Raw genomic sequence first — 27,590 nt, forward strand, 5'->3', positions numbered from 1 at the left:
TCAAAGTAGCCCTGTATGTTTTTATCTGGAGCCTGTTGGTGAAAGACAATATTTAGAGCATTGGGCTAGGAATCAGGGAACAAAGTAGTAGTTCCTTACTTTGCCATCAGCCTTACTACCAGCCTGGGCAAGTCAATTGTGGCTCCAACATTTCATATTTATTATCTGCACTGAACTTGCACCTAGGCTGGATAGCTTGCTTAGTCAGGAAATGGTTTCTTCTGGTCTCTTGGTACAGCAGACTAGCACAGTAATATTACGTCAGTTGGTCATGTAAAAATATGCTAAAGATGATAACAGTAAAAGCAAAATAACATTAACAAATAACATTAAGTGTGGGCTTTTCCCACAATTTCTCCTTTTTTCCCCCTAACTTTTCCTCACTTCTTGCAAAGTGACTGTATCTCAAGCAAGCACTGGGAACATGACCTGTGTGCAAGTGGAACAAGCAAGTAGCAAACAAACCTGGATGCAACCCAAGAATTCTGGGAATCACACGGCAAGATCACCTTTCAGAGTCAGGGAGCTTAAACAGAAAAGTCATCCACCCTGAAGTTGCTGCTGAACTTTCCAGTGGGCAGCAAAAGCAAGAAGAGTTTACTGTGGTAGAGTTACAATTAAAGTGCCAGAGATTTTTGCAGTTTTTGAGGTTTTATAATGAATTAAACAATGAAGGCAGGCAAACAAGAGAAGTATGTGCTCTTAAATGATGACTCTGACACGGAAGAGTTTGATAAAAGTAAAGTGGCTGTGATGCACCATTCCCAAGCTGGGTGAGTTCTGTGCAATGTGAAACGACTGCTTTTGATTTAGTACTGAATCTGAATTAAATATGTATCTCCTTTTAAGGTGTGATTATGCCAGGCTCCAGTATTCTATTGTCACATATAGTTATAGCAAAAAGGTTTAACAGGTTTGGAGACAGAAGTGTAACTTATAAAAATGTATTGCCATCTATTGTTTAGCAGATGGTAATCAATACACCTGAAGAAGTGTTTCTTATTGATCTCTATGCTCTTGTATCCCTGTGCTGGCATCAACACTGTTATACATGGATCCAAGGTGGAGTACAACAGAGAAAATAAAAGGGCCATATGTCTGTTGTGACATATTGATTAACTAGCTATAAGGACATTTTGGAAGATTTATCTCCTGGTGTTTGCCCTTTATTTATGTCAAAGGCATGGTACTTTGGATGGAACCGCCTTTGTTACTTACATAGACTTGATATTTTGGGAAGACGTGGTTTGGGAATAAATAGCACAGTTCATTTTAGCTGACTGAGTAGTGAATAGAATTTTTTGCAAGCTTTGTTTGTGGTATGAGATACGTTCCACCCCTGAATTTGAAAAATCACTCTTGCAAGGATTTTTTTTTTAGCTGCAAGATAATAGTGACAGTTGTGCATTATAAAGTACGGGACTGAGGTCTATGACTACAGATGTTAAAATAGGAGCCAAGATTACTTAAAACAGAAAAGCTAAAACATCAAAACGTGAGTATACCGATTACCGATGCTGGGGGGAAAAACACATTTTCAACAACAACGTAATATGTGAACAATTATAATGTGCTGAAGGAAATATAAATAATACTGTTAAGTCATGAAGCAACATCTTTACTAACTCCTTTGTTCAGAAGGATTCACTACATTTTTATGTCATTGTGCTAATGCTTTGTTTACCACATTATTTATGAAAAGTGTTCACTGCTGTTTTTTGAGAGCTTGGAATCCTGTTGTGGACATTGTATTCTGCTTTGCCTGCAGCTAAAATTAGTTATATAAAATCCCTGTACCCAGAGGCAGCTAGAAGTGGATGTCAACTTTTCCTTTGAGTGTTTTAATGATAAATAATGTCTAGAGGTTGTAGCCATTTGGCATTGGAGATTCAATACTGAACATCATGCTGCTGAAAAAGTTTGTGCCGGTTCCGATTTACAAGGCTGCAATTTAGTTAGCTAAGTCCTAATCATTTTAGAGGACAACTACAGCAGAGCATATTAGTGATAGTTCATTGCACTGTATTAGAAGAGCTGAAGGGATACTATTTTAGAGGCTCTAAATATTAAAATAAATATGAAGACAGTCCTATGGATTCACTCACATGCTAGTTATGTGCACACACAGATGCATGGGGAAAGAACAGACCATCGTAGGCAATGTAGTTCATGACTCTAGCCTGAAATGTATAGGTTTACACTAATGTCTGCTATTGGATCCATGCACCGATGTATTCAGCCTTCATTGAAATAAGGGCTAAATTGAAGTCATATTTCTGTCCTTTGCGAGATCAAAAAAGTGCCTGAAAATGCTTGCAATTGTGTAAGTTGCACCCCTACTTTAAGACCTGCTTGCATTGAGTGGCCTGTGGAAACCGAGGCCACCTCTACTATATCAAGTTAGAATTCAGTCTGTTGACCTCGGTGTTTGCAAATCACCAAAATAATCAAAGTAGTTTAAAACAATTCCTTTGCAGGGTTAGCCAGGACTGTTTCCCATTAGGGAGGGAGAAGCCAGGAGGAATTTACATTTGTCTGTCACAGGTAACAAGTATTATATAAGAGAGTCTGAAAACAGTGTCAGATGAATAAAAGATTCTCTTTGTCTTTCATCCATCTGGGAAAAACAGGAGCCAAATTATCTCCCTCTCCCTCTAAGATTCAGTACCTTTCTTAACTGAAGCATTGCATAAATGTAATATAGGACCCTGGTACAGCACATTCACCTCTCAGTGCTAGTCCTGAACCCTTACTTGTAAATTCTATTTCTAATTTGCCTTTAAAAGAATGTGTGTCAAATAAATAAAAAATTGAATTAAACACCAGTCTGTTAAAAACAGACTGAGGTGGCAGAATTGTACAGTAGCACTAGTATAACTCTTAATATAGCTTTGCTAATATGTTTATTTATCATGTCTCACAATAGAAGTAAAAGAGAGGCAAAGATTTCTTAGGGTGATATCTTTTACTGAACCATATGCATAGTTCAGAGAAGTTAGAAATGCTTTCAAATTCAAGCATGAAGAGTCCAGTTCTCACAGAGGGTATTTGCACTTCAGAAAATCTTCCTTTACAAGGTGCTAGACTTACCTTGCAGTAGAGAATCAGCCTAGAGGGTGGTGTTATTTAGATGCTTCTTTTGGGATAATCATTTTGTTAAGATCTCATCACCAAGCAAGATATCACATAGTTACTACATAGTTGGGATAGAGTTAGATGAGCTTTCAGATGCAAAATATGAAGAATTTTTCAAATGACATTTGAAGAATGTCTGCAAAATTCTTTGACCGTGCGTAGACAAAACAAGGAGGAGTGTGCAAGACACTTTAAAGCAAGATAAATGATTATAAACCATTTTAATGGTGTCATTGTTTGCACACCTCAGCAGTGTATTGCGCATTAATTCCAGCCACTGTAGAAAATTCAGCAGCATGAAACTCCAAGGAGTTTTAGTTTGCTGCCCCTACAGCCATGGAGTGAAGCACCGGGCTCCGTGCAGCTCCACAGCTCTGCAGGCAGCCCTGCAGGCAGCCTGGCAGCAGCCTGGGAAGGCAGGCTCCACCCAAAAGCAGCGAGCCTGATCTTCACCCCCCTCCCTCCCCCGGAGCCTGCCTGAACTGCGGAGGGGCCCAGTGCTTTCCTCCGTGTCTGTGGTGCCTCCTGGGGCCGCCCAAGCCAAGTGTCTGCGGGCTGGTGCCACCTGGTAGGGGACCACTGCTGCCACAGAGGGAAGCACCAGGCCCCCCTCCACCTCAGCCCAGGAACCGCTGGCAGCTTGCCCTCTCCTCCTCGCCGCTGGAAAGGCAGGTAAGTCGAGTGTGTGCACAACACAGGGGTATAATTGGCCCTAAATTGAAGTTGTGCTTTTAAAAACCCACTGCTTCAATTTAGGCCCCCCATTTCATGCACACATGCCCTAGAACTCTTGGGTCAGAGATGATACCTTTTATTAGACCAACTAAGAAAACACACAAAAAAATTATCTTTTTCTGTAAGCTTTCAAGCACACATGCCCTTCCTTAGGCTCAAGGAAAATTAAAGATGGTAAAAAGTCCCCATAGGTAGAGAATAAACTTATTTTTTGCACAGAGAAAGCTGAAGGTGGAAGTCTGTTCCTCTGGGTCCATGTAATTTGAACATTTGAAGAATGACTTACATTCAAAAGCTTGGTTAATTTTATCTCAGTTATGCAGTTGGTCCAATAAAAGGTATCACCCTAAAATATCCTTGCCTCTTGCATAATTTCTAAATTACACAGCTACAACATCACTCTAACACCACCATAAAATGAAAGTCTAGTCACACAACAGGAAGTAAAATGTGGTAACTTATTTGATGATGTAGTAGTCTTCTGTTGTGTGAGCCAATGTATTTATGCTGAGTGAGGCATCAACTCATTGAACATCTGTGAGTGTGGCTATAGAGCCCATTCTTGAATGGCACTCCCTTCTGCCCTTAGCACTTGGTGATGACATTTTACCAAAATAAGTATCACAAAAGAAGCTCCTGAGTAACACCACTCTCTGGGCTGATCTTCTATTGCAAGATGTGTCTAGCACCTCGTAAAGGAAGATTTTCCAAAGTGTAATACCCTCCTCAAGAGTTGGGCAATTCACTTTTCTTTGAGCGGATGTACATGTGGGCTTTACTGTGGAGTAGACTAGTTAGCTCCACAGTAAAGTGTCACAGTCTACACGTGTGCCAATATTAGGGAGAAGTAAACTAATTAACTCCACCATAAGATAGTACTGTCAGGGACAGCACTATCTTATGGCAGAGTCACTAAATGTAATCAAATGTACGCATAGACTGTAACCACAGAGCACAAATTTTACCTGGTCAGCACAGCCAGCCAGTGGCCAGACCCTCACCTCCTGCCAGCCCCTCTGCTGCCTGATGCTGCCACCCAGAGCCCAGAGCTGACACCCCATGCCCCCTGCCAGCTCAGGGCTGCTCCACCCCCAAATTGCTGCTGTCTCAGGCACGTGTGTAGACACTGCACCTGGGATCAGTACTCTGGCTCAAAAAACTCCGGAGTTTATTCAATTGTGTTAATGCACTCTTTGGGTGTGTCCAGATGAGATCAAATGTTTGTTGCCCTGGGAACAAGTAGCAGCCACAGACTTTGTGTGGCTGCTGCTTGTCCCCCTGGGAATGCCCATGCCTTGTGCACTCTGGTGCATATCAAGTTACCCCAGATGGAGTAGGGACAGCTGGGGACAGCAGCCTTACCTGGGGTTCTGAGGGCCTGCTGGGGCTGCAGCTATGGCAAGAAGCCTGGCCAGAAGCTGGAGTGTGGCTCCAGCCAGCCAGGCTCTGGTTTTGGGCAGCACACACTGCCTCCATATGTGCCGCCCCACATTTTTTCCGCATGAGTTTTTTTGACCCCCTGCACTGCAAGGTAGCAGCATGGGGAATGCCTGCATGTGTGGTGTGTGCCACTGCAAATGGGTCTGTGGTGCAACATACTGCACATCTGTGCTCACCTGGATGTGGCCTTTGTGCCTCTGTTTCATCTAGGTTTAAAGGCAGAAGGGGCCATTAGATCATTTAGTCTGAGCTCCAACATGACATGGGCCAAAGACTTCATGTAATTCTCTAGCATGTAATTAACTCTAGCACACACACAATAACTTGTCTTTGACTGAAGCATATCTTCCAGAGAGGCGCCAGATGTCTTGATCTGAAGACAGCAAATGACAGAGAATTCATCACTTCTCTTGGAAGTTTGCTCCTTTGGCTAATTACCCTCAAGAATTTGAACTTTATTTCTGACTGAATTGGTTTCATTTACAAATCTCTGCCTTTGTGAATAAGCCTCTTTGATCTTATTTGTAACTACCTTATCCCTTGTGCAATTGTGAATGCCAGTCCAAATTTAGTATACAAAGCTTAGGGTGGTATTTTGCACACATTTTGTATTAGCACTATGTAAGGCACCAGAGAATCAGAAACTCTGTCCCTCAATCAAGTCAAGCATCCTTCTTAAATTCTCATTGGAAACAGTTGTGGGGCTAGGAGAAATCCATTGATTTTTATTAGAACAATAAAATAATTCAAGCAATTAATCTCTTCATATTTTTCCCCCTTGGGGACAAAAACACAGTACAAAAGCTATGGTGTCTGGGATAAAAAGTTCCTCTCTTTCTCACACTTGCACATGTACAATTATGCGCATGTACACACAAATTTAATAAATAAGAATAAATTATTTGTTTAGGTCAGAAGTTGTTTAATTCAAGTGTACGGGCAAGGTAAATGCAAGACCCAAAATGAACTGTGAGGTATGATGGCATAATGGATAGGAACTGGAACCTGGATCTATTCCCAGTGTTGCCAGAAATTAAACCTAGGGGCTTCTCCTCCCTGGAGCAATTTTCATGATCAGATCTCAGGGGATGGAAGAAAAGAATCTTTCTCAAGTTTTTCAAACCTCTCCACACTACCTTAGCCTCAGGAAAGGCAAAATTATTCACCTCTCTACTGAGAACAAAATGGCTGGTATATCCACATAGCAGCAGCCCACACAAATAGCTGATAAATCCACCACTACCCCAAGCAATTTCCCAGTACTCAGAAGCCTTCACAAAACTTTTATTCCATTTCATTTCAAAAACACTACTGAATAGGGTCCCCTACATGTTGTTTCCCTTCATCTGCAGAAGAGCCACACTAATTACATTGCAGGAAATTCTTAATGTGCCCTGATTTAAGTGCACAAAGCCAGATTTACAGGTGGGTGTCAATCCTACCTGACCCCATTCGTGACAATGAAGTTATTCTATTTTTCATACCTCAGGGGAGTAAGAGACTTGATCTTGTTACTACAGGTTTTAAACTTTCCTTACACTTGCTTTAGTTTTATTGCAACATGTTACACACCTTCCTAACAACAGGTAATAAAACCAATCACTTTTTTACCCTACACGGGTTAAGGTTCTTATTTTGGTTTGGTCCAGAAGCTGACACAAAAGTAATTGTGGCATATATACTGCATTTGATTCTGTATGAACATTATTATATCAATATTTCCCCTTCAAAACCCTTAGGTGCAGGAAAAGGGGATGTCTTTTCAGTGTTTAAAACAGTAAATCCTAAAAAAAAGGGGACACTCACACAAGAAATTAATCTGCTGGGGTGCTCTTCCAAGATTATAAAGTCTTTGCAGTAGCCCTACCATGACTGAGTCATCACTGAAGTTTTCTTTTTACAGATGCACATTTTATTTCAGCTCCATTGACCTATGAGAGAGAAAAATATATACACAGGGGGATCTTAGAGAGCTTCTGAGTACAGCATACACACACACACACACACACACACACACACACACACACACACATATTACAGGGGAATTTCAGAGTGCAGCTGTGTGCAGAATTTATGTGCTGAACTCTTATAATAGGCAGGACCCCATGCAGTTTACAGCTGTGGAAACTGGTGGAGATCCTATTGTTTAATGCAGAATTCTGCTGCAGAATCTGCCTCCTTGCCAGTTGTCAAAACCTCTACCTTCCCCCTTAAAAACTACTTCAATATAGAGTTGTGCTGTTGATACAGAAAACTCTGGCATATTGAAAGTGTACAATAAATTGAATTGAAAATCCAACTGTGTAACCCTGGACTGCTAAGTAACTGCAGCAATGATTGCATTATTCGTTTTCATAATGATTACATTAAAAACCGTTTTAATGTACTTTAAGCTGACAGAATTTCCAATCTGCCTCACTAGAGCACCACAGAATTTAGGTCCAGTTTAGGCAGTTTTGAAGCCTTGCTTACAAGGGGAGAATCAGAAAATTGCTCAGTATAGCATAAATAACCAGTGTATTATAATTCAATGGAGTTCCAAGCAGGAATTTAGGATCATTTTCAGAGGCAAAAAGAGTGTTATGCATTCCATTAATCTACTGAGTACAGCATTTACTATATCCATTTTGTAGTTTTGCACGAAACTCTCTCTGACTATTTCAATCTGGCATTCACATTCTAACTTACCAAAAATTATCTGATATAGCTTTCAGGCCATTCACTAATTTGGAAGACAATGCATCCAGGTTTAGAGCAATGCAAAAGAAAAAGAAAAAGAAAGGAGTTAAGAGCAGTTTAATTAGGAAGCAGTATAGAGTGTAGGGCATAAAAATCACAACTTTACTGAGTCTACCACCTTATGAACAATTAGAAATTCATAGAATCATAGAAGTGCAGAACTGGAAGGGACCACAAGAGATCATCTAATCCAAACTTTTCATCTGAGGCAGAATCAAGTGTATTTATACCATCTTTGACAGATATTTGTCTAACATAATATTAAAAACATACAGTGAAGGAGATTCTATTATCTCCCTCCATAGCCTGTTCCACTATTTTAAAATCTACCATTTAGAGCAGGTGTTTTCCCAGATATTTTCCCCTAAATTTTGTTTGCAGCAAATTACACAGATTTCTTCTCATCCTTCCCATAGTGGACTTGGAGAATAGTTTTTTTTCATCCTTTATATAAAAACCTTCTCCATAGTTGATGGCTGTTAGCATGCCCTCCTCAGCCCTCTGTGTAGACTAACCTTTCCTTTTAGCACTTGTTTTTTAAATCTTTATCATTCTTGCTTTGTCCTCTAGACTCTCTCCAGCTTGTCTAGTTATTTCTTAAAATGGGGTGAATTGTACACAGTGTTCCAGTTGAGATCTCCTCAGCAACAACTAATTAGGGACAACTGATTACACCCCATGTTTTACGTAGGACACTTCTCCTAAATCACAGAATAATAGTTGCCTTTTTTGTAAGAGCATCACATTATGGACTTATATTTAGCTTCCACTATCACCCTAGATCTTTTTCTACTGTACTACCACCTAGCCATATATTTTTCATTTGTATCCATACCGTTTCCTAAATATAGCACATTGAGGTTGTCTTTATTAAATTTTATCTTAATTTTTTATCATTTCTCCAATTTATGATCATTTAGAATTCTGATTTTGCCCTCCATAATGGTTGCGGTTCTTCCCAGATTGGTGTCATTTATAATTTTTTAAGTGCACTATCTATTCCCTTGCCCAAGTCATTAGTGAAAATATTGAATAGAAGCCGGCCCCCCAAAAAACCTCTAGGCAACTCCACTTGACTTACCCATCCAGTTTGACAGTAAGCTATCCTATTACTACTGTTTGCCAGTGGCTTTTCAACCAATTGTACACTCACCTCATGGTGATTATATCTAGACCACATTTCCTTTGTTTACTTATGAGACTATCAAGTGGGACAATGTCACAAGCCTAACTAAAGTCAAAACACATTATATAGACTGCTTTCCCATTATCCAGTAGACCAATTTCCTTGTCAAAGGAGGAAATTAGATTGATTTGGGATTATTGGTCCTTGGCAAATTTATATTGTCTGGTTCTTATCACTGCATTGTCTTGTGGGTTCCTACAAATAGATTGTTCACTAATTTAGTAATTTCTTTCCTGGAATCAAAGTTAGGTTGACTTATAATTCCATGAGCCCTCCCTTTTCTCCTGGATATAAATCATTGCAGTAGACATCATTTGATTTTTCCACAGCAGATAATTGTTCCTAAGTGTTCTTAAACAGCAACCCTGATAGTGGCAGAGTTGTCCTTTTGCTTCTACTAGAAGTATGGTGCTGCATGTTTCATAGATGCCTTCCATCATTTGTTCAGTCAGCCCTGACAAAGCTTCATTGTTTATAGATAGGCCCAAGTATTTGTAATATTGTTGTTTGGTGGCCATTCCTAATGTGATTCAGTACCTCTGATGAATCAAACCAAGAAACCAACTCATATTAAAGTATAGCATGGAAATCTATACAAGCAGAATAATCCAGTGGGTAGGAACCACAGGCTGGACAAGGCATTTGGGTTCTACTACTGGAATCCCCAATAACTGCACTCTGTGACTGTGTACAAATCACTGCACCTTCCTCTGGCCTCTCTGTTCTTCATCTGTCCTGAAGGCACATTTCCTGTAGCAGGTATCAATTCCAGAAACACACCAAAGCCCATGGCAGAATACTTTAACCGTCCTAGATATTCCACCTCAAAGTAGCTTTCCTTAAACAAAAAATGACTTTATAAACCAACTTGAATGCAAAATTGCAGAATAAATTATCCACAGACTGGATTATGCTAACCCTGGTCTCAACAGGGACTATGGATTCTTGTAGCATTACCTGGATTAGATGTTAACTCCAGAGTCCTTCAAGCTATTAACTGCCTTATTCATCTCAGCTGATCTAATCAATCCACTCTTTACCTCTCTTTGCAGTGTCCCCCTCCCCTGTCACTTTCTCTTTGATATAAAATGGTTAGTTTGGGTATTAAAACGTGTTCACTCCATGGGCAAACAGTTCACTCCATACTTACAGGTGCAAACAGTGAACTAGTTCCCACAAATTTTAATACTTCCACACTGGATCCGCTTATATTTTGCTCAAGAATAGTGAACAGCAACTATCCAATGGTACCACTTTGCATGGTATTAAAAAGGAACACCTCATTGATTAGGAGAATATTTATTTTCCTTTAATCTCCTTGGTCTAATTACTCCACTGCCTCAAATTGTTAACTCAGTAGCTGTTGAGAACCCAGTGGAAGAAAGAGCAGCTGCTGCCTGCTGTCTAGATGTGAGTGCAAATGTTGCCAGATTTATTAATAAGACATCAATATATGTTTTTCTGCAGGAAAACACAGTTGCACAGCAATAAGAAGTTTCCACTCCATTTTCACCCACAGAGGTTCTGTCAGGTTTTCTTCATCATTATACTGCTCACTTCTCAAGTAGTCCTGAGTCTCTTTGTTCTGAAATTGTATCATGACGTGGAGACAATAAAGCTGAAGCAAGTCACAACATGGAAAGATGGTAAGAAAGAAAAATTCACATAATCATGTTGGTTCACTTAAAATGAAGATGGTATCAGTTAGTACTTGGAGGGTGGAGAGGACCCAACAGTGGCACAGGACTGAGTTCAATGGCATTAGATGAAGCTGTTGTGAGTTTTGAACCACCAAAATTACTTCCATCTTAGGTTGGGAGGTTCTTTTTTCTAGATTCTGGACCTACCTGATCAAAGTTTCATTCATCCTTCAATGTGAGCTCTTACTTAGTCCCACTAAAGTTGTCTTCTTCCTCTTTACCGTAAATGGTCTATAGTCAAATGCTTTGTATCCAAAAAGGCTGAGAACCTTGCCAGGTGAACAATCTGCTTTCTGCCAGCCCTGTGTGCCACCTGCACCATGGAACAATGTAGTATGTATAACTTCACCAACAAGATGTCATGCCTGTGTGTTATTATTCTTTAAAAATGCAGTTACCTGACTGTTGTTTGACAACTGGAATCATTGCAGACACAGCAGTGTACTGTCAGTAAAGCTGTAAGACACTCAAAGAGCAATCTCCAGATTTCAGCTTAGTTTCTATTGCCTTGAAGCATTTGGTACAACTTCTGCCCCAGTTTCTGCTACAAGCATTCTAGTATAAAACATAACCAAGGCATGAAACATCTATTCAGTTTGTCCAGAGAAGGAGCCCAATATAGCCATAAACATAATATCATCGGTAAAGTCTCCCATAGCATGTGGGTGCTAGTTGACAGCAAAGACATAGAGAGCTCCTTCAGGACCTGGAGCAGAATGAGGGTATGCCAACCCCTGTAGGTGAGCGGAGGGGGTGGTAAGGGAAGAGGAAGTTTTACTTGCACAGTGAAGGCAGCTGCTATTGCCACTACTGCTACTGCCACAGCGGTAGCAGCATCGGCACAGGTAGCATCACCCCTGTGGCTCTTGCTCCCCTGGTTGCTTCCCTCTCACAAGACAAGCTATTTGGGCCAGATATGCCCCTGACATAGCAAAGGAGGGAGGGGGTAGAGAGCAAGGGGACAAGGGTGATTTTGGCACCTCCTCATAGTCAGCACCAAGCACTGATGCCCTGCTTGCCCCATACCCCAGTTACACTACTGTTTGATGGGAATAAACCTAGTTTGTGCTAAAACTTCTAGCAGATGTATTGAATCCATGGAAATGTCATCGTAACAATGTGAAAGCAGCAACATTTAGCATTTGATCATTTCCAATCACAAGAAAGAAAGCGGAAAATGGAAAGGCATGTAATGATAGTTAAAGGCCACAATAGAAGGATCAGACACAACGTTTGTATATTTCTTGATTGGTACTTGAGGTCCTTGGGAATTATGAATTGTATGTTACGTATAGACTGCTCTGTGCACAACAGATTATTTATCAGTCTTGTTTATAACACTTGAAGAAGACAAATGCTGAGATGGAAGCTTGTATACTAACTCAATTATTCAGACCTTAATATAAGAATCCAAGTTATTACCAGCACATGCTGAAGTGCTAATGCTGTTGTATAGCAGTTTAGTACCTCTTGTCAGAGTGGCATTTCCCGTGAGTTTAGCCGTAAAGATTTGAGGTATTACTTTGCTTTCTTACATGTCTATCAGTGAGCTTATTTGCCCTCTTTGAGTATACTTTGCTTCCTGTTGTCAAGGAACAAAAAGTTCTATAAAAGAAAGAAAAAGCTCTATAAAACCTTGGGTCGTACAAAACAAATAGATCCAAAAGGTAAAATGTATTCTGACATTCATGTGTTTCTTAATATACCAATTTTTCCTATATGGAATCTGAGATACAGAGCTGATTCTTTTTGCATGTGGCCTGTGTCCAAATAAAAATTAAGAAAAATGTACAGATTCTGGAAGGCCAGGTATCCAAGTTGAATTTATAAATCAGGAAACTCATGTACACATGACAATTAGACAGCTAAGTAGACATTTACAAAAACATTTGCCATAAGTGCGACTTTTACGTGTCCTTTTTAAAAAGGTCTCTACCTTTTTAAAAGATGATGGAAGTAATTTAGTATCTTGCTCCAACTGAGCAGTGAATTAGTGGCAAAGCTAAGAGCTTCTGGCCCGTTTGGTTCTGTCAGTGCACCACATTGTTTCTCAGTATGAAAAATACTACAGTGGAATCAACAGTTTTCCTAGTACAGGTCATATGGTCTAGAAACACTGCAAATGTCATTTATTCTGTGTTTCTTTTCAGTCCTCACTTTAAATAAAAATAAATTCCATGATATTTACACTATAGTTTTCTGGTGAGGAGATGAAATAGCAGAGTATATGTAAAAACAATACATACTAAATATAATGAAGGAACTTTTTAACATCAGAAACCAAACTCATTACTGCAGATGGAAAATTGGCAGGATAATTAGACCCACTCGTCAGACACATATTTTTAAAGTTTCTCTCAGAGGTAGAAGCTATTATTTTTAATCCAGTTGAGCTCTTTCATATATCTATTGTTCTAGTACTAGATGCAGAGCAATCACTCCAAGGATTTCTGAGGCCATTAAACTAAACTGATGTTGTTGCTAGTGAACTAAACATCATAGAAAATCTCTGAAGGAAAACATGCAGCACCTTGGAAGTCAAAAACTTTGCAACTGATGAATATATGAACACCACTTTCACTGTTAGGATTAACACAAATTGTTGAATTATCTGAATTATCTCAAAGGAGTATCTGTTAGGCTTGTTCAGGCTTTACATTCAAAGTGTGTAGGCCTTGATGTTTGGAAAAATTTATTTTCCAATCCAGCTACACTGAGTAAGAGCATTAGCTATATTTTTCCAATAATTTACCATAAGCAGAAGTAGTTGAGACATCTAAGGTTGCTCAGTCTTTCCCATCATAAGATGCTGTATTCAGTTGCTTGTAGTTTTGCCAAACTTTTAAACATTGAAGCTGAAATATCCCATGTCAGGAGTCTGTTTCAGGAAATTAATTCACTAAATTTTGGGAAAGTTTGAACAGAAATGGTAAAGCGATTTCTAAGGATATTAACCACAGAAAAAAAACCAACCCCAACCCTTTTTCCCCCCCCCCCTGTTAAAAAAAAAAAAAAAGCAAAGGAGAGATCTTTTTATGGCAAATGAATGCTGGAGAATGTGATTGTACCCTTGTCTCTGGCAAAGCGTTTCTGTGTAATACTAGACAGGTCACTTAAAATAAATTGTTCACAGGTGTTCACTCATTTTGTGTCTTTCTCATTTACAAGAAGCTTTAAAAAGTTGGAGGCCTAGCACACACATTTTGAAGAAAGGCTGAGCCCTTGTTGGAAAATTTTGAAGTGCACACAAAATCAGTGGACACTTTTCACCTTACTCTCTCTGTGCCTCAGTTTCCCACTTGCAAAATGGCAATAAGCATACTGATCATTATAAATGGGTATATTGTGAAATTAAAGTAACTGATGTTATATAGTACTCAGATAAACAATCAAGAATGGCACTGAAAAGTCCAGGGGGAAATTACTAATTGGACCTTCAAGCTTAGTATGCATAGTGTACAATAAGAAAGACCTGGGGTCACGCACTGAACAATGAGGGAAAAGAAAATATTGAATAGCTGCTCATTCAGGAAGCACAGTCCAGTCTCCTCATTGAAAGAGGCAGAGGTCCTGAGGAAAAAAAAATAGACTTTGATTATGTAATTAAAGACTCCTGTAAAACTGTAATTCAAACAAACTGCATTGAGGTTGCACAGAAAACTTAATTTCTGATGGTTCTTATTTTTTTTCTGTGCTTGATTTTGCAACCTTAATGCTCCTTCGATCTAGTCATCTTTGGTACTTCAAATAGAGATATATTTATTGGCTGGTGCACTAACTGTTAGTATTTATGTAGTTCCAAAAGTGTGTTTTACTCTTTGCAGAAAGATATCAGTGTTCTATGTTTGGAATCCTGCTGTATTTTCAGGTCCTTGTCTTTTGCATGTGGCCTACAATTTTGTGGCTTTTTTTGTAATGTGTGCATGCCGGCACAATTCAACATGATTACCCATAGTCTTGGATGAAGAAAGCCTTAGGAATGAAGTAGAATACATATTGCCTTTCTGGATTAAGGTAAATTACCAGAACTTTGTAGAAATAATGGACCTAACATTGCCTTTATTTCCAACCGTTGTCTTTGTCTCCTCATTTGCAAAACACTAAATGAATCCACAGAATTTAAAATAATAAAAACACCCTCCAGACTTTTCATTTGTGCTTGTAAGTAATACTGATAAATCTGAAGTGCTGATTATTATTATGTGTCTCACACACTTCCAATTACAACAGACATGCTAAATAGCTACTGACTCTTTCGCACCTTCCAAGTAATTTAGAAAAGATTTTGATAAATTGTGAGCAGGTGCAAAGCTAGCATATACTGGATGATGAACCAAAGGCCTTGATAAATCAAGTTCCTCTGAGCCAGGAAATGTATGCTGAATAATAAGAATTACAAAAGAATTCCAGCCAAGGGTCACTAAATATTTGCAATAACAACTTCCTATTCAAACCCAGAGAAGATAACATCAATAACACCCTTACAAGCATCCCCTTGCTATTATAGTACAATGTGTATCACAGTTTTTTTCTGGAAGTCCCAGCCAAGTTAATAGTATGTGGTGTACTAGGAGCTGTACATTCACATGGTAAAACACAATCCCTGCCCCAAATAACTGACAATGTATACATAAAAAAACTTTGGATAAAAAATGTTTTCTACAAATGATGAAATGAGACACATTTTGTTTAACAGAAAGTTAAATACTAGAACAGATGACCTAGTCTTTAAATGCAGATTAGGCAAGCATTTGGGGGTTATAAAGTAACTAGGTAATTCCCCATCAAGAATGACAGGGGGTGGGGATGGGCGGGGATGGGGTGCCCAACCCCCTGTACCACTGCTGCCTCCCAGGAATGGAGTGGGGGAGAGTTGGCCCTGCTGTCCCCTCCATCCCTCTCTGCCAGCACCCCACACCACTGCTGCCTCCAGTGCTCCTGCCCCCAGCTCTGCTTCTTGGAGGTGGCAGAGTGCCACCATGATGCCCCTCCCCCCCCCCGCTCCATCCCCTCTGTCCCCGCCATCATGGAGGTGCTCTGCACTCTGGTTGGTTGTTTTACTAACCAATGAGAGTGCTCCAAGAGCATTACAGACAGCCAGATGGACTAAGCCCTTTATTATATATGAATAATCCTGTTTTGAGAAGGAAGTTGGACTAAATGACCTCTTGAGGTCACTTCCAGCCCTATTTTTCCATGACATTCTGACACAGAATGATTAGTGACTTGCCCAAGATTACACCTGAAGGCTGTGGGGTCCTATAACTGATGTTACAACTTTGGGGCATGTCTGTAACACTTCTAGGAGGTTCATTAGAATTCTGCCATGAACTACACTTTGGCCCACCTGCTTCTACCCTCCACGTGCCAAATGCAGAAATCAGGCAGTGAACCTGCCTTGAGAATGCCCCATATCTCATGGCCTTAAGAGTTGCAATCCACTGCCTTAACCAAAACTCCAACCTTCCCGTACAATATTCTTAATAGATATATGTTCTATTGTTACAAGATCCTCCTTAGACTTCTCCTTTTCCCAGGGCCTCACAGGAATCCTTGACATACCAGTGGACACAGGACTAATGACTAAGAATCTGTCTCTGCAATGTAGAAAAAGACTATGCACAAGTGTATGAGGGTACAAACACAAAGAAAAGGGAAATAGATGCTACCAAAACATATTCATAAACATAACAAGTAAATAAACTGACTAATAACTCAATGGATCATTTATTTCCAAGATGACAGCTATGATATGTAGTCATGTTCATCTATTGTGAGCCTCAGACAGATGGCCCAGGGGTGATCTGGGAGACTGCTATCTTGCCAACATCTTCTTTGATTGATTTGAAGGCCCCTAAATATTCTTCTTTCTGTCAAGTCACACACATTTTGTACTTTAGGTGGGTGTTCCCCATGGTATTTTTCTTTTTTTTTTCATTACACTGCACATTTAACAGAGACTTTTGTTCAACACCTACACACTGTGGTATGGTACACAGATACCCAAGGCTCGAAGGGTCTCTTTTATCTCAGTAGGATAAGTTAGCCAAATCACAGCTCTATGCTACAGCAGCTAGACTCCTTCTGGACCCAAGCTATTTCTAAACATGCTCATTCAGGTAGCTCTATACTGTTCAGCAGCATACCATAATAAAAATTGTAAATTATCTCACCACCCCGTATCAAATATGGACCCTGTTGCAGGAATTTTTATATCACTTCCCACAAGTCCTGGCAATTCTGCTTTGTAATTGTTTAGCAATATGTTAACACTGAAAACACCATTGGTGGTGCATAACGGGTGCACACGGGTGCACATGTACCCCCTGAGATTCACGGTGCACCCTCTGCGATTGGCCACTGCCAACACTACTGGTGACACCTATGGGTGGTCGCTGCTTGCCACCCTCCCCCCCTTGCCGCCAACACAGCTATCCATATCCAATGCTGCCAGCGGCATCTGCAGGTGGTTGCCGACCACTGGTCAGTGCTCACCATTCTCCCCCCCACCCTCCCCCCCTGCTGCCAACACCACTGTGGCCAACTGTGGGAGCTCCCTGCTTGCCGCCACCACACCCCCGCTACCACAACCACTGCCGCCACCGCTGCATGCAGGTAGTCGCCATGCCCCCCCAGTCTCCAGGGGCACATGGCATTCATGGAAAACACTAATAGGAAGGATGGAGGAAAAGAGTTTCCAGACAATGTATCTTGTTTGAATGACCAAAGTTGATCTCAGATATTTCAGCTGAAAAATGCATCATAATTTTGGAACTAAGGCTGGTGCAGAATTGAAAATTCAAACTATGTGGAGATTACTACCTCATGTGCATCTTCAAATCTGTCACTATATTTTCCTTTGTGTTCTTTTTTAAAGCTAACATACAAAAAGCCTAACTTTGGTTACATTTTCGTATTAAACATATGCATACAGACAGTTTTAAAAGGGTTAAAAAATCATGAATAGACATTATAATCAATGATTAAGCAATTGTTATACAGTACAACAAAACTGCTCATTATTATTTCCTGTTGCCATCTCCAGTACCCTCTTTTGATTTTTTTTAGCCCTTTTACAGGTACTACTCATCTCTGTGTTAAGTTCATAACATCTATTAATCATAATTTATAAAATTTCCCTTAATGTAGAGTGTCACCCAAAGGTTAATAGCTCTGGCCCTGTTCCTGCATCAACACACTCTGTGAAGTCAATGAAGTTCTTTTAAGGTATTATAAGTTACACCCAAATGCTGCTTGTTGAAACATTGTGACTTTAGTACTAAAGTCAATTCTCCAGAGTAAAAGAGAACTTTGAACAAGGATATCTTCATTATGCCCTTTAAAAACTTACAAAGTTTGAGGCCCATAAAATCTAGAATATATTTATCGCTGGGGTGCATCTGGGTGACATGATACGAAGTTGCTGAATCACAAGATTGTTAATGGACCCAAACACAAATCCTGAAGGCACTAAATTGAGCTAAGAGCTCATTAGATATCAACAAGTATAACAGGAAAATTGTGTTGTGGGATTATTGAAATGCCATTTTCAGTTATTAATGTGTCCTCACCATTAAAACAGAAAAAAATACCACAGAGAGCTTTGGGAGATAAATGTGTTTCCTGATAATATTTTTACAGAAAATTCCACATCAATGAGTGTACATATATACATTTGATGTAGATATAGATATAGATATAGATATAGATATAGATGGGTGTGTGTGTATTCTAGAGTGATGTCATACTTGAAAAAATTCCTAATGATGTACAAACTTCACTTCAGCAATAGGAATGATACCAAAGGGTAATGGAAAAGGGGCTAAAATAATAACTTTGCATTAGATTAATTAAAATTGATACCAGATTAATTTGTATAACTGATGTCATTCCATGGCATCTGCCACCTGAACATATACATAAGAAATAGGCAGCAGTGTCCAGCATGACACTGGATACCAAGAGTCATGAACTCTATTTTTGGTTTCTGCTACTGATTCACTGTGGGTGTGTCTAATATTAATATGCTTGAATAAACCCTGGTGTGCTTATCGCACAGGAGTTTATTGCTCCCGGGCGCATGTGGACCTGGAAGTGCAGCATGTTGAGCCATGAAGGAGAAGCCCCAGCTGACAGAGGGGTCCAGGGGTCACCCTACCAGCCCAGGGCTGTTCCCCCCAGCTCAACCTGCTGTGGAAAGACTGACTGGGGCCCAACGGGGCTTCAGTGAGGGGCTACCTGGCAGGCACCCCCCCACACTGAAGGACTCTCATGCCCCAGCCAGCCAGGGCAGCATCTCCATATAGGCTGCACAGCTAATTAGTCTCTTGCAGATGCACCCTGTGTTATTTTGTAAGTATTTTAACTGCTCTGTATCTAATTTTTTTAATCTGCATAATGACTCATATGATGCTTGCCTTCATTTTTAGAGTGCTTTGAGATCGCTTGATGAAAATAACAGCATAAGCAGTAATGATGTAGATAAACTTTACATTTTATTAGGCTGAGGAACAGATGTAGTAGCGTTATATACATAAGGAGACCAAAGGCAGAAAGGATTTCAGGAAAATCAGTAAAATATATGGTCATCTTAGATATTTCTCTCTTCTGGAAGGCTGAGCAGACAGAACATTTTATGTCAGTAGGAGATATATTTAAAGCACTTTTTAGTCCGCTTCAAAAGGCTTAGTACATATGCAAAAAAGGATAATTGTATGTACAAGCTCATGGCTCAGATGTGATTGGTTAACATATAAAAGCACTTTCCATAAAAAATTCTGAAAAAAAGATTTTATTCCTCACTCAGTTTGATGTGTCATGTCCTGGCCAGTATAGTCATTAAGGCTGTACAGATTTTTAATGCCTTTGCTGTTTGACTGCAGCAGGTTTAGTTGTCCTTTTCATTCGGCACAGTGCCATCTAGTGGCTGAATAAATTTATCTTACATTTCAGAAAAGGTACAATGATCACTAAGGACATGCATAAAACACGGTGCCTGATGTCACTAGGCACTTAATTCTGTATTTAAAAACCTAAATAAAAATATTACTTATTTCTCATAGCACTGAACATGCACAGTGCCTAATGTGACCTCTCCACAGGCTTTTATGTAGGCGCTTAACTTAAGGCACCCAGGCTTGAAAATTTGCCATAAGGGAAAGGCTGGGAGCTTTAACCAGTACTGATGAGTTGCAGCATGTAGCCGTAAGAGGTTTGTGTGCTATCTGTACCAACACTTAAGCTAAATTATAAGTAAACAACAATATAACCCCAATGTATTTTAAGGGGTGAAAAGCTAACCCTATGGTCTGCTGACTATGCATTACCCAACAACAAACTCCAGTTAGGAAGCAATATCATGATTCATGTTGATTACAGGGTTGGAAAAAAAAAGTTTATTATTCTCCTATTGCCACCTAATTTTGGATTTAATGACTATTCAGAGAATCCAGGTGCTACTATAATAAAGACAAAAAGAGGTGATCCAACACACAAATAAAAAGTTAGGCTTAAATTTCCCTAATATGCTGACTCACAGTACCCCATAGGCACAGACCAGGATCCCTGCCCTGTATCCAATGCACTGCAATTGCAGATGACAGACAGATCGTTTTCATTGGCAATAAGATTGTGCAACAAGGTCACTCTGAGGCTTCTCTTGGGGTCTCTCCAAAGCAGTTCAGGAAGTCAGTATAGTAAAATCTGCCTGTGTTCAGATTATTGCCATGAAAAGAATGCTGATGGATTTGGTTTTGGTTATGTCAGACTATTCTAAGTTACAAGGTCACATTGTGCAATATCTTAAAGTCACCTGGCCTTATGCTGTACTTATTTATATTGATCTTGTGCTGGTGTAACTTGACTGATCTCTTGAGAGATGCTTCAGATTTACACTAATATAACTGAAATCAGAATCAGGCCCATTCTAGTCTTCTGGTGTGAAATTCAAACCAGGTATATATCAGCAAAAAATGTATGCAGACGAAATGGTACCTCACAAAAACTCACTGGTACTTACACAAATGAACCTCCACTATTCCATCCTGTGTGTGGTCATTTTTGCCAGGTCACACTATTAAATCAGAACAGTAGTATTTAAGACCTACTTTGCACTGATATAAATTACTGAACAAGCAGAGAAGAGATTGAAAATTTACTACAAATTTTATTCTTAAATACAGAATGTCTCTTATACAGAAGCTGTCATAAAGAGATGCATCATGAATCTCAGAATACTCATAAACTATCAGGGAGACGCATGACATTAAATCTTCATGCAATGACTCTGTATACTGGGAAGGAATCTGCTTTCCTCAGAACTTGCCCTCCAATTTCATTGTAAAACAGCTTGCACTCACATAAAAAATCTGATAAACTTTCCAACTAATGCAGTTTTCTCTACTCACATATATGTCAAGAGTTGTTAAGCAGATAGACCTCATTCTGTTTTCACTTGTGTCAACCTATGGCCACTGGACATGAGCCTCCCATCATAAAATGAGAGTGCCTGCTGTTTGCCACTAGGACCATTGACTTGAATGTGATTTACATTGATGTGAGAGAAGGATCAATCCTATTATCTTTTCATATCCCATCACAATGACTGGTTGCAAGAAAAAGGGAGAAAGTAATTCCTCCTCTTTCTTTACCAGTTTTAATTCCATGTGATCACTGTACTGGCCCTAGGACACTGAAAGAGCTTAACATACACAGCAGGTTTCAGCAGCCTGAACACATTAAACTGATCAGACTCAGATCTGAACCATTTACATGAAGCTGCAATGAGTTTTCAGAAAATCCACAAGCATAATGTAAATAGTTGTTCACCCTCCAACTTACAGAGGCTTGAAAATTCACAAGATGAAAACATACTTTCATTCTCATTTCTTCAGCTACAGCACATTTTTAGTTTCCTGGTAAAGGTAGCCATATGGAAATACTTTAGAAAGGAATGGATTGCATTAGTTCTTCAGAATCATTTCAAGGGTCTAAATAGCACTAGCCTTTTAACATAGCTAAAGTGAACAGTAATTCTGCCCCAGGAGATCCTCATTGTATTTATTTGCTCTCTGACTATGACCAAGCAGAAATTCAAGAGGACTCTTAGAACAAAGTCAGCTTTGTGGTACTTGTCAACAGAGCTTTATTACTGTTTTGATCCTGATGGCTGGCTAGATAAAAGGAGAAGTCCCTGTAAATCACACAATGGATGTAATATAATAAGTGGTCTATAAAATTGCCATGAGCAAGGGAGAATGATATTACTTCTTTTTCTTTTCTGTCTGAATTATTAGTTTCAAATCTCCTGTAACTCTCTGTATTAATTCCCAGCAATAACAATGGCACCTGCAGAGAGGATGAAAGGGAACGGGAGGCAGGAGGGATCCACATTTACCTTCTCCCCTGCTGTGGCCTACTGGAACTATGATTTGATCCATTTTTGTCTTTCAGACTTTGTATATCTCTCTGCACACTTTAGGGGAGTAAATTAGTGGTGCTTGAATACTTATGTAAAAGGGGGGAGGGGAAGATAAACGAGATAAATCTATTGGAAAGAGGATCTTGCAAGGAGAATTTCCTTTTAATTAGGAAAAAAATGTTTGTGATACGTTTGGACTTGTTGTGCTTTCTTATCTCACTGTTGTGCGGGCTGGGAGCAGTCCGAGGCCCTCAGGGGTTTGTTTTTTTTTCGTGCGGTGGGCTGTGGCCAGCAGCCCAGACACGCCGGGTCGGGGAAGGCAGGCAGCACGCTAGAATTAGGCACGGATGCTTAGTGGTTGATTAAAGATTATTTTACTTACACTGAAGATGGTCGTGGTGCAGGCAGGAAAACTTGCTTGAGTTGCAGTTACAAAACAAAACAAAACAAAGCTCGAACCTGCAGGGCACGAGAGTATGTCGCAGGGGGTTTTCGGTGACAGGAAGATGCAAAACACAAGAGTACGTCGCAATGGGTTTTTGGCGACGGGAAGATAAACCTGCAGGACTCGAACCTGGACAGAGTTCTGGATACACTCACACGAAGTTTGCTAGGCTCCGTGGAACTTGCACGCAGGGAAGGGTACGTCGAGGGATCAGGCGGTGACGGGGAGAGGCAAGAGGCTGATCAGACCCCTATAGCCTTCTTGAGATACACGCTGGGTCCGATAGGCTCCGCAGCGCTTAGAGATCTTCACGAGATGTGAAGTTCTCCTCCTCCAGATGGTTGTGGAGTCCTCCCTTGCGGGGTTCTCCTCGGAGTTCTCCAACTTGGGCAGAAACCGCTCAAGCCTCTTATACGGCTAGCAAGCCAATCGCTAGCCACCACGTGGGAATAATTTAGAACTGGCCAAGAGTGGGACACAAATTTGTATACGAATGGCCGGAACTCCTTGCACCGTGCATTTCTCTTTTGCAACCTAGAAATGCACCCTGCAAAGAAAGCTACGAGTGGCGGGAAATAATTTAGCAGTGCCGAAGCACACACAAACAAAAATCACACCCTTGGGTTGTGACAACTGTATCCTTATCCTTTTATACATGTGCAAGGTGACATTCCCAAATGAAACCCTGCTGCCCTTGATACTTAAACAGCTACATTTTACCTTCAAATAACAGGGGATTTCCAAGCACCATAGAACTTGTTCCTACATTCCAAAAGTTTTTTGTTTCACACACACACACACACACACTATTTCCATTTTATATATATATATCCATTTCCATTTCCCAATTTACTAATTCACTGGTTCAGGGAGGTTTTAAGAACATATTTGACTTAGAACAAATGGGTAGTTGATATTAAGTATAATATTGAGGTTGTTAAAAAAAACAGGCTTAAATGTCTTCTGGAATCATGGCCTAATATGGCATATTAGAAATATCTTGCACAAAAGAGCTAAACTTTCCATATGTACTTTTGACATTTTCAACTCTTCTTGTCTTTGCAATGGGGGATTACAGTAAGCGGGGAATACTAAATCCACAAGTGGAATCGTCAATGTAGTGACCCGAGAATACCTCACCTCTGACTGGCAAAAAAGCGTTAAAACCTCTTGTTAAAAACCTGCTAAAAAGACAAGCTGCTAAGTAGTACTCTTACAGCACAAAATGTGGCGAGTCTTTAGCAGTATATCAGACTTAAAGCTGAGCACACGCTTAAGTGATATGTTATAGAGGCATGTTTTCCAAATCAGGGATTAGAGTGCATACAGGTGAAACTCCATGAATGTCAATCATGGATATCAATATCTAATTACTCCAACAATAAGTATGGTGCTCTGATATCAATGTGAACTGGAGCATATAATTCCTCTGCTATCCATAAAAATTCCATGATTAACCTTCTTTAAAAAACTGTGGTTGATCATCTTATTACAGATCAACTGCTAACAATAGAAAAACACCCTGCTCATTTCACACTAATGCCACTGCTTCAGCAAGGGAAAGTCATTGCTGCCTGCACATAATTAAACTGAGTTCCAGGGGAATCACCAATTGAAGATATGTGAGCCATTAAGGTGAGATAAGGGTATTTTTTTGTCTGAGGGAGAACAGTTGAAAATCTTACCCATATTTGATTGTGATACTTTCTAAAGATAGCAGCTGAAGCCTCTCAGACACCACAATGATAAGTGCTCCTTAATTTGGCTAGATGGATGACTACTGTTAGAGAGAGCAATAGGTAAATTGTTCCCTGCACATGCCTATTTACTTTGTCTCTAAGTAAACACACCTATTGTTCCACAGCCAGTGAAAAAAATGCTTTGATTTCTGCCTGTTTTGTCTTGCTCATCTTGATGTACAGTTGTTTCCTCAGAAAAAAAAAATGTGTATTATTCCAAATTATGGCATGTGTGATATTTGCTGACCTATCTTCTAGTAAGTAATTCATAGTTCTCCATCAAGTCTAAAGATGTTCTTAAGAATCTTGCTTCCTATAGTATACCAAAAAGCTGTACAATACCCTTTGAAGAACTGAGCTTTTAGGCCCCTTTGAGGATTTTCTATTTACAGTGTTTTGTATGAAATATATCCATAGAAAACTTGGACTTTTTGTAGTAAAAACACATACCTGAAAACACAGTTTTTCAATTTGTGTTTGGATTTGATTTTAAAACAAAGCAAAACAAAATAGGTGAAAAGGCACAAACAAAAACCCTTCTGGTTTGAAAATACTACCATGGTGCCTCATATAAGTTGTTAAGGTGCTTTCTACCCCAAGTCTGCTCTGCAGATGGGCTTCCCAACCAGGCTAGCTCTCCCATGATATACCAGTCATAAACAATCCAGAGTGGGAGCATGTTTTGCTTATGTACAGTGGTCAGAAGGATATCTGGGACACTTATATTTAAAAGTTAATCTTTTCTGAATCAAGGCCATAGATAGTACAGCAATTCATACGTATTCAATAATTAGGTAGAGGGATGACTGACAACTATTTCCTGACTTTGCTGTCAGACCACCTTCATGAATGACATTTACTAAGTCAATAGGTTTTCTACAATCCTCATCTGCTGCTTTTAAGACCTTTCTGTCTCTCACACCCTGTCATCTTGTTTAACTAATTTGGGTTTGTGCTGTATCTAATTATATCCCATTACGATCCAGACAATCAATCAGTGTAATTTGCAGCAAAGCCTATTTTAAGATTATTTTTGGAATTATATTTTTTTATTCTGTAAATATTTACTTACTAAATGTCAGATGTGTTGGATTTTCAGTGTATTTCAGGAGGAATTTCCATGTGGATGAAAGGAAATAGATACAATCTCTGTTATGCATATGCATATAGAATTGTAAAACCCACCTTTTTGGATACAGACGCTTGGAACACATTAAGTTGTTCTCTCTGCTCTACCTTATATTGTTCTAACCTATAAAGACTGAAAAACTTAAATCATTTCAAGTTTTTATACCCACCTTTATGACTTTCTAAGAACATTTCTCATATAATATCCAATTTTATGATAAACATTTGAAGCATATTATGTATTTTTCCTCTTTTATATAAAACAGCCCCTCTTAGCAACTTTGCAGCTGAACAGAAGGATGTGGAAGCAAACAGCAGAGGGAAATCCAAACTCTTGAACCAGCAGGTATAAATGAATACATGGTCTTTGCATGCTTAGATTTGGTTCTTGGGAATAGAGATGCACAACAGATACAAGTTGGTGAGAAATATTAATGTACTTATATGAGGGGAAAGGCCTGGATCACTATGTGTAAAAATAGCCCTCATCAGTTCTTGGGTCTCACTATGATCAGGGTAAAGCATTAACAAAATCAATAATGTTAATAGCATTGCCTCATATTATAGGAGAAAATCAGGCCCTGAGATAATTGCATGCATGCATTTTGAAGTCATTTTCAGAAGATGCTGTTTAATACTTTGCTTTATTTATTCTTGTTGTTTTTACTTTCCACTGGTTCCTAGATAATGGTATGAAGACCCAAGGGCCTGCCTCCTCCCTATCATCTTTAGGGTTCTAGGAAAGAAAAAGGAGGGAACATTCATGTCTTTGAGTTAACATGATAAAAAGGATTGTGGGTTTTTTATTATTAATATACAGTATAAGGGATGTATACATGCAATTTTTACTGGAACTACTAGAAAGTGATTGATCTTGTGTCTATGGGAAAATATACTCTGATACAGTTGCTTCCAAAGGTAGTAAAATACAGTTGAACTCTGAATATCAAAATAGAAGCTCCTGTATTCTCTGTTAGACTGTGAGATTCACACCCATTAAAATCTCTGTTCCCACTTTGAAAGCTTCTGAGTGCATATCCTGCTTAGGTTTGGTAATAAAGTTGAACTTTGGGGTTGATGCATCCATGTTTTCATAAGAAAAGCATGGCTTCCTACATCCCAGTTTATTGGCCTTGATTTTTTATAACAGGGAAATAATGGCTACCAAATATTTTTGCCCATTAGACTGATGAATTGAAACCATCAACATCCATTCCAGAAGCCAAGGATCCCAAAAAAGATTTTTCTATTGCGGAGGCTATTTCCCTGAGACAAAGAGTTGATGCAATAGAAATGGTAAGCTATTTCTAATGAAATAGAACTATTATTTCATAATAGCTAGACCTTAGAACTATTATTTTGATTCCCCAGAAGCTTTGAGTGATTTCCCATGATGAACTTCAGGATCCAGGGATACCAAGTAACAGGATTGTTCCTTTCTTGGAGACAGACTTAGAAATTCAGGGCAAACTTGGACCTAACTTAAAATCTTATGTAAAGATGTAGCAGTGCTGCCCTTGGAGTAGCCTCGGGAAACTGTGGGGGGAAAAGTACTTACTGCCTTTTTTCTAGTGCTTTATGGTGAGGGGAATAGAGCCAAGGCTCTGCCCAATCACTCACCATGGAATTTTGAAAGTCATGGAGCTTTCTTTTCCCCTTTTTTATTAGAGCAGTGACCCAAGCAAATTGTGCAGTGGGTCAAAGTGTGGGGCTTAGGTGCCTTTATTCCCTGCAGAGTTGTCTAGGATAGGTACAGACATTCAAAAAGCCCAAGGTGGAATCAATCTAAGTTATGCAGTTTTCTCTAAGCCGCATGGTTTAGATTCATAAAGGTCAAAGACTGTCCTGTTCTCAGTTGTGGATTGTGGTGAATTGATGTTGGAGAATCAGAGCTGTATGTGAAGTACATCCGGAGAGCTTCATA

At 39.6% G+C, this 27,590-nt stretch overlaps 1 protein-coding gene across 1 annotated transcript in view; it reads left to right on the forward strand.

Moving 5' to 3' along the window:
- The first annotated feature begins 539 nt into the window (after window positions 1-539).
- LOC102575854 (uncharacterized) overlaps window positions 540-27,590 on the forward strand; it is a 64,980-nt gene continuing 37,929 nt past the window's right edge. The window contains exons 1-4 of the mRNA XM_019495005.2: window positions 540-773; window positions 10,703-10,881; window positions 25,933-26,012; window positions 26,852-26,962. Of these exons, the coding sequence (XP_019350550.1) occupies window positions 670-773; window positions 10,703-10,881; window positions 25,933-26,012; window positions 26,852-26,962 (474 nt within the window). The 5' untranslated portion in view covers window positions 540-669. The remainder of the gene's footprint in view (window positions 774-10,702; window positions 10,882-25,932; window positions 26,013-26,851; window positions 26,963-27,590) is intronic.

This window comes from Alligator mississippiensis, chromosome 2, assembly GCF_030867095.1.
Source record: "Alligator mississippiensis isolate rAllMis1 chromosome 2, rAllMis1, whole genome shotgun sequence".
In the NCBI taxonomy this organism is placed as follows: domain Eukaryota; kingdom Metazoa; phylum Chordata; order Crocodylia; family Alligatoridae; genus Alligator; species Alligator mississippiensis.